Source organism: Parus major, chromosome 1A (genome assembly GCF_001522545.3).
Source record: "Parus major isolate Abel chromosome 1A, Parus_major1.1, whole genome shotgun sequence".
Taxonomy (NCBI): Eukaryota; Metazoa; Chordata; class Aves; order Passeriformes; family Paridae; genus Parus; species Parus major.
Window position 1 is genome coordinate 14,037,176 of NC_031773.1, and position 8,390 is coordinate 14,045,565.

The following is an 8,390-nucleotide window of genomic DNA, read 5'->3' on the forward strand; positions in this document are numbered from 1 at the left end:
AAAGTATTGTCTTTATTTGATATCTCCATATCATCTCCATATCACCAGTATCATCTCTATACCAAAACTTTAATTCTCTGTCACTTTTTCTCTACTGAGTTACAAGAAATTTTGCCTCTGAGTTGACATAGGATTGCTTTAATGCAAGTCTTTCCCTGAAATGAACAAATTAATTTAATACACATACAAAAATAGCTGAATAGTGGAAAAAATCTGTACCAAATCACTCTGGAAGCTACTAACAACAATTCATGTTTCCTTGTACTTACTTTTTATCTAAGTTAATGTGGGAGGTAATTACTTGTATGCAAATTTGTGGAAAATGTATGTTGAACTTTTAACCAAAATTGGCATATGGCCAAATGAATTAATTTGGATACAAGTGAAAATTGGAGTTTTCCATCTTCCCTAGTGGATTTTTTCAACAAAATTTGCTTTTTCTCTCCAGTACTTCCCTGTACATGTCCTTGTGCCAAAATGACTCTCACAATAGCTAAGTGAGCTCCAATGGTGGCAAGGAAACTGGAGACCAATTTAATCGAAATTTAAGTAAAGATGAAAATAAATTAAGAAATTAAATAAAATCCATTGATAAATTCACAAGATCTTGCTCTCCAGGGTCCCTCAGCAGCTTAGCAGTAGGAGGGCTGCACTTCCCAGAGCAGGCTGCAGTTTGTTCTCCTGAACCACGGGACAAGAAAGAAGAAAAGGATTTTAAATTGCAGCAGGACAGATTGAAGGCAAACATTAGGGTAAAGCTGCCTGTCTGCAAGGTGAGCTGAGCAACAGCTGCTGGGGCCAGGGTCCCTCCCCAGGTGGGTGCTGTGAACAGACCCAACAGATGCACCAGGTGTGGCCCAGGCTGAGCTGACCCACAGCCACAGGGTAAGGAGGAGACAACCCCATGGAGTTCCTCTCAGGACTTTTTGCTGTAACTGTAGTTTTGTAATCTGTTTTCCTACCTAAAAGGTGAGTTTATATCTTTCATTTGGGTACTACTGTCCTTACCTCCAGCTGCTAGTCTCTCACCCTTCTATTTTCTTTCTTGATACACTGATTCAAGTAAGTGTATGCTCCCTCAGCCTTTCTCTGCTAGGCTAAACAAACACATTTACCTGCATTATACTGATGGCTCGTGCTTCTAAGGAGACCAGGATTCAGTTAATCCAAATGAGTCATGATGGACAGGTCACTAATATTTAGACCCTAAGTCAATCCAGTCTTTTTAAAACAAGGGCCATGTTCCTCTTCTTGTCCTGGGGGTCCTGTCAAAGGCTTGTGGTGAGAGAGACTGAACAGCCGAGTCCTGAATTGTGGTACAGTTGCTCTTTCACTTGTGCTGGTGTATCTGGAGTCAAGCAAGAATACTGCAGTTTCCTCATCTAAAAATCACATCTTGTTAAATAGATAGATTAGGGCAGAAGTGCCTCCCTCCTGTCCTTATATTTTCCTCACAGTTTGTTGTGAAGTTTAAAATACGACTGAGGATGATGGACTAGTCAGCACCACATAGAGCTATATCAGTGTTTTCTTTTTAATTGGGAGTTTTCTGATAGTTTCAATAAAATTACCTTTTATTATTTGCCTAATCTTTGCTTTGGTGTACTATAATTCTGTTGACTACTAGGAATCTCAAACAAAACCCCGCAGCCCAAGTGATCAATTACATATTGATAATGGAAACAGCAGTCTATACAGTGAATGCTGCTTGCTAGCAGTTTGTCCCTAAAGATACCTTCCCCTGAAGGTTCCGTTCTGAGAAGCTCAGAGGTGCAGCAGTGAAATCAGTTTTCATCAGTGAAGGTTCAAGGCACAGTGTTTAAATAGAACAGATTACTAAGTCACTTTGATGGAGAGAAACTTTAAGACAAAAATAGACCCAAATTAACTGGATACATCATTGTAAATAACTAAGCAGTAGTGAGCACATGAGCTGTCAGGACTGATTGCTCTTTCTAACAGCTAGGCAGTTTGGGCTCTCCATAACCCCAATACCACTCTAAAAATGATCTAATCTCTTAGAGCTGTAACATTAAATAGAATGATATTTATTGGTTTATCTCAAAATAGTTTGCAAAACATTAATATAGGAGCAAAATAGGAGTTTGGGGTAGCTTTTCCTTAGGCACTCTTGCCTTTCAGTAAATACATGGTAGTCATCTCTTTTTCATCGAAGTTGGGATGTCTCCAGTTGTTTCACGCTTGCTACTGGGTATGAAGCTGCAGGCAAGCAGTTGTGGTTTATTGGGTGAGCCACATTATCTTCTTCCTTATGAGTTTAATTTCAACAACATTTTTAAAACCTTTTCAGTTTCTCAGATAGCATATTCTGCAGCAGTGCAGGGAGGTGCTGCTATATAAATCCAGCTGTTAGATGCAAGGAATATAGCAACTCTTAATCCATACAATGAGTTAATGGGAATTCAGATAGGGAGCCTTTCTTTCATACTTCCACTAACCTGTAACTAAGGCTTGTCTTCTGCTCTAGTTCTTTAGTCAGCTTGTGAAAAAAGAGCAAAAGCTGAGCCAGTCTGTCCTTCATTGTTTAAAAGTTAATGAGAAGTATAGACTGCACTGGTACTGAAGTTTTCTATTTTCACTTTATTACAGTTTTATTATGACATCTCTGTCAAAATCTGTCTGTTAGCATTCTTTAGTGATGTAAAGTATTCCCCTCAGTTGAGTTGGGAACTGGAGCAGTGTGAAGGATTTCATTCCTAAGGGATAGGGAAGCCAAGCTGGGTGCAATCAAGGCAAGTGTAATCCAGTTGGATACTGAAAGAACAATTTTCTATTTAGATTCCCTTTAGGTAGTCACAGAAGTGGGTGAGTTCCCTAAGTATAGCGGGTTGTTGCCTCCCTTACGTTGATTTCAGGGAGTGGGCTCTGACTGCAGCCAATTAGTGTCATGGAAAAGCTGAAGTAAATGGATTTGGGGAATGAGTTCCATCTACCTTATCTCAGACCATTTTGGTCACAAGCAAAGTGCGGATCCTGGTGGCTGCAGGATTAACACTGGCACCCTGCCTGAGGATGGGACCCTGAACTCAGTCGTGCCACCGTCACTGGGTGGCTGGTGCCACACCAGCAGGAGGTCTGCTCCCCAAGCTTGCACCCAGTGCTGAGAGCCCTCTGTGATTATGGTCACCCTGAGAGTAGCGTGGCTTCATGACTGGAGCCTCTAAGTGCAGCCCTTCAGCACTTCTCTCTCCTGATCTCTTTCAGAGACCACCTCTGTTTAGGGGAAATTGTGACTGTGCATGTCAGCACCTGGTCATCATCATTGCACTAAATAATTGTGCATGCTTCAGCTGTGTCAGAACAAATATGTTCTTTAGAAACAAAGACATTCTGAAGTAACAATGACTACATTGAAAAATTTTAAACTAATTTACTAAAGAGGATCTTTAATGAAAGACCTTGTATACCATCTATTAAATCATACTAAAAATAGAAACAGCTAGGAGTGACATGAGTGACTAAATACTTAAAAGTCAAGAGCAACATGCTCATGATTCAAAATAATGCTAGATATCTTTAACATTTTTAAGTCCAATTGTGTGAGCTGTAGAGGCAAAAATTTCCAGAGATGAGTTTTTATGGATGCGCATCAAAATATATATTTGGGATGGTGCCACAGGTGGAAGTGCAACAGTGTAGGTATGTGCTGGGTGCTGCCCGATCTTTAGGCAGTCAGCTGGAGTTAAGGATGCTCAGCACTTCTTCCCCAGAATGTTGATGAAAAGATGAGTGAAGATTTAGCAGGCATGAAACTCCTTCCCCACAAACAACCCTTGCATGCATTGAGAAGTTCTGTTTTCTTTAGGGCAATACTAAACCTGAATAATGTATTAGATTTATGCACTGGAACAGCCTTTCAGCTGAAGGAAACTAAAAGTTTGGATTAGGAGTAACTAATTAAGCTGACTTCTGGCCTTCAAGTCCCTTGAGAGACATCTTTAGCACAATTATAAGACAATTATTGCAGATGGACGGTTTTCTCTTTTGCAAAGTTGGACTATCGAACAAGTTAAAAATGTAATGGACACTTATAGTCCTTATGGAGGTGACACTAATGCTAGATGAAGTTAAACAAAATTTTGCACTTAAAATAGAGATTTAGCTGTACCTTTTGTTGTTGAGTTATGGGGGAATATACTTCTCTCACCAGGGCCGTAGTTATTAGAGGGCTCACAAATAAATCAGGTAATTAATTCAGGTATTTAAATGAAATTTAAAGCAAATCTTTAAAGCAACTTAGAATTTGGGGTCTGATATTTTTTCTTCTTAAGACATTTATTAGTTAGACTCTATCACATTTTTATTGAAGTTCACTTAAATTATTGCACAGGCTATAACTGAGTGGAAGAATTGTTTTGTCAGTTTTTTTCTCCATTCTGTTTCATAACTGAAAGGTTTTGCCTTAAGTAGAACCTGAGGAAGTAGGATTTTCTAAGGAGAAAGTTAAGAATTCCTTTCTAAAATGTCTGTAGTCTCTATCTGTTCTAAAAAACACAAAACAGATACAGGCTTCCAATTGGGAATGTATCGCAAAGTGCACTTACTTCTGTTGGTTGCAGCTGACTGCTGAGCAGAGCTGCAGAGTACCTTTTCATTCACTGGCATCTCAAAGTATTCCTAACTTTATTCCCTTCCAGCATGGTGGGTGGACCTCTATCATCCCCAAGAGCTGATCATGCTTGCTTTGGATCAGCTTGGTGTCTACTGATGGTCATCCTGAGGCAGAGAAGGTGTTGATGTCAGTACCACTGGCAGCAGTGGGAGGTGGAGACCACCCCAAGCAGCGGAAGGGGGCAGGAAGGACAAGCTGTGGGGTGTAAAATGCTGTGGTCTTGGTGCCTGGGGAGAACAGAGGTGCAAGGCACCACAGACAGTTGTGAATTGGGTTACTCTACATCAGACTGGCATAATACATCCTTGTCCAACATTGTTTTGGAATGAAGGGATAACAGGGCCCTTTTGAAGTTGGATGTGCCCAACTTCAAGCCCCTTGAAAAGTTTTAGTTATTCCAGCACTGAGCTGTTGATGCTGAGGCAGCTGGAATAAGGATTGCCTTGGAGGAAACCTGGAGGTGCTAAAGTGGGAATGCCCAGCATAGACCCAGCCACAGCAGAGACCTTGGTGGGACAATAAAATGTAGTACCTCTTTAAAATAATTTGAGTGTAGAAAGTCTCATAAAAATAAACATGAGGGTATTTAGTAATTTCACATTGCTTTTGCCTTACATAAGATATACTCATGACATATCCTTAATGACTTTTTCTAAATTATTATGTGCTCTCAACTGTTATTAAATTTTAATGTTGTTTTCTTGCAATATTTTTGCAATCAGCATTAAGAACATAGTCCAAAATTTTCTAAAATATAGAAATAGAAGAGTAATTGTTACCTCTGGGATTTCAATAAAGGAACTGTGATCGCTGTTTTCAGGACCCTTTCATAACCAAGGATGAGGAGCCAGGCACTTACAGACCTTACGAACTCGGCCAGGAAATGGGAGTATGGGTGAACAACTCTGATGGTGTGACTCCTGCTGTTGGGAAGGTGGGTTTTGTAATTTTGTGAGCATTTTGTCTGGTGCTGCTTCAAAACAATAAAGCAGCAGTGTAATAGAAATGAGGAAATAACTGGGATTTACCTATGTAACCCTTAGGCCTGGCCTCCTGGAGATTCTGTGTTTCCTGACTACACCAACCCCAGGACAGTGGAATGGTGGACCCAATTGTGTCTGGAGTTTAAGGATGTCCTTGACTACGATGGGATCTGGATTGTATGTCTCATTATATCTGCCCTCCCTTCTTCATAAAAAAGAAAATGAAGATTTTCCACATGTCTTACTCTCTTTATTAAAGGATATGAATGAACCATCCAATTTCATGAGAGGCCAGTATCCTGGATGTGCAGATAATGAAATCAATAACCCTCCTTATATTCCTAGTAAGTATAATGGTATAATTTTATTGCCATTGATTATTTATTAATATTATAATTTTAATTCTATTTAATATAATATAATATTATCTTTCTTAATAATATTAATATTATAATTTCACTGTGGTTGGTTGGTTTTCTTGTTTTCTTTTAAACCTGGATAGGCTATATTTTGGGGGGAAAAAAAGTCCATTCTCTCATTTTCGATCTTTCCCTGCCTGTTCTGTATGTTCAGTTACATATTTGTTCAAGACTCCAGCGGTTCAGCTTTGATGGAGTATCAAAAACAAGCACTTTCCTCTGTCCAAGGTTCTGCCTCATAACAGGACTAGAAAAATGACCTTTCCTGCCATTCTCTGAGCAACTGGTCCACATCAGAAAAAGAGCAAGATACCTATATACTGTAACTCAGCTACAGACTTGTTATGGAGGGAGTAACCCTTCTGCCTTTCACTGCTAGTCTCAGAGACAGGCAGTCTCTGCCTTCTCACAAACTATGGCAAGGGAGATGGTATCTCCCTGGTGCCTTACTTCAATGTTTCTTTTCTCATAGGAAAGAAATTTTCACTGTATTACTAGAAATGGGCTAAAAATAACTTTTAAAAGGTATCAGCCTGTGGGAGGCTTAAAGGAACGGGAAAAATCTCTTCCAGTAGCTGAATTAATGATATGCTTATTCTTCCCCAGGAAGCCACAAGTACCTATGATTATTGCCAGTGGTGTGGTAGTTAATCCAGCCAACATTTCCCCAGGAAAGCCCAGCTGCCTGAGCAATGTTAATATGCAAAGGGAAGCTGATACATGAGAGTTGGAGTATTGGAAATGTCCCCTTTTTCTCTTCAGACTTCTGTAGTCTCATGAGAATTTTAAATTTATTTTATTAAATGGCAATTTTTAAATTTTTTTTTTACTTTGAATATAAGAGAAACATAAACATAACAAAAGCACATAAACATAACAAAATATTAGAGACTGTAAATTTTTGAAAGCAGAACTTTTAATGATGATTTTGGTGTTTGCTCTCTTTGTGGGGTAATCACTGCATACTGACCCTGTGAGTCTTGACCAAAGCCCAGGAACTAATGACAGTTTCCACCTTTGCATTGAATTTATTTTTTGTCAGCCTTCAGAGCTGCAAAAAAGATGTGAGACACTGAGTAAACTGGCTGAAAGAGCAGATCTCCCTTTACATCCCAAATAAAGGACTGAGAGTGAACCCATGCAATGGCTTCTGAGCTGTGCAGCTGAGCTTTGTGAAGATTAGTACTGAAGTCTGAGTAGAAGGGACTCAGGCCTGGAGGCCTATATGACACGTAAGGACACTGAGAGATCCTGAAGACAGGTGTGTTTTGAGCCCAGTTTCTCTGACTTGACTCATGCACATATGCCCCTGCTTCTGCTTGTGACTCACAGTGCTAGAATAATGGAATATAATGAATATAATGGAATCATAGATGTGTTTGTGTTAGAAGGGACTTTCAAAACCATCTTGTTCCAGCCCCTCTACCATGGACACCAGACCAGGTTTCTCAAAATGCTATCCATCCTGGCCTTGAACACTTCCAGGTGTGGGGCACCCACAGCTTCTCTGGTAGCCTGTTTCAGTGTTTCACCATCCTCACAGGAAAGAATTTCTTCCTTGTATCTAATATAAACATATTCTCTTTTACCATTACCCTCTGTCCTATCACTCCATGCCCTTTCTAAAAGTCCCTCTCCAGCTTCTTGTAGGTCCCACTTAGGTACCAGAAGGCTGCTCTAAGGTCTTCCCAGAGACTTCCCTGGTATTGATCTCCCTTCTGCAGCTAGGAGCCCTAGGCATTACATCCCAGCATATAGGGAAGCTATTTTGTATCAGTGTTTAAGGGCTTTCTTTTCTGTTTCACTTTACAGAATAGGTGCATGTTCTTAGGTGTCCAAGCTCTTGATTTACATAGGTATGAGAGGTGACCTAAGCTTTTTTGTCCAGTAAGACATTAGAACCTTCCTGGGGTTAGCAGAGTTTTGGGAGCTCACTATCATCTTAGGTGATTTCATCTGTGCAAGTCCCAGTCTCAGACTTTTTATCAGTGTAGCCTTCAACCTCCTTACCTAAATTTTATACCATGATTACACATAACCGTGGTTTGAACTTCTAAGGCCAGATGTCCTCCAAATCAATTTTCTATAAAACACTTTATACTGAAGATTAATATGCAATTGTAAAATAATCACTATTACTGAGACAGAATACAGAATACTCAGAATAAGAATGAAGCATGAACCTGTGATTCATGTGGTAGCATTTTCTCTCCTATCTCACCTTAAATTTATGAGGCTAATAATCAAGAACCACCGGGACTTTAAGTGTGACTTTCCTCAGAAACTTAGTGTCTTCTTCAAAGACATATCTGTCGTTCCGATTGGGAACGGCTGAAAAGAACGACACAGACTCTC

At 39.8% G+C, this 8,390-nt stretch overlaps 1 protein-coding gene across 1 annotated transcript in view; it reads left to right on the plus strand.

The window, feature by feature from the left end:
* The window catches only part of LOC107204742 (sucrase-isomaltase, intestinal-like), a 59,405-nt gene that overhangs the window by 25,666 nt on the left and 25,349 nt on the right, over positions 1–8,390 (plus strand). Inside the window, exons 10-12 of the mRNA XM_015628404.1 lie at positions 5,454–5,567; positions 5,677–5,793; positions 5,876–5,960. Of these exons, the coding sequence (XP_015483890.1) occupies positions 5,454–5,567; positions 5,677–5,793; positions 5,876–5,960 (316 nt within the window). The remainder of the gene's footprint in view (positions 1–5,453; positions 5,568–5,676; positions 5,794–5,875; positions 5,961–8,390) is intronic.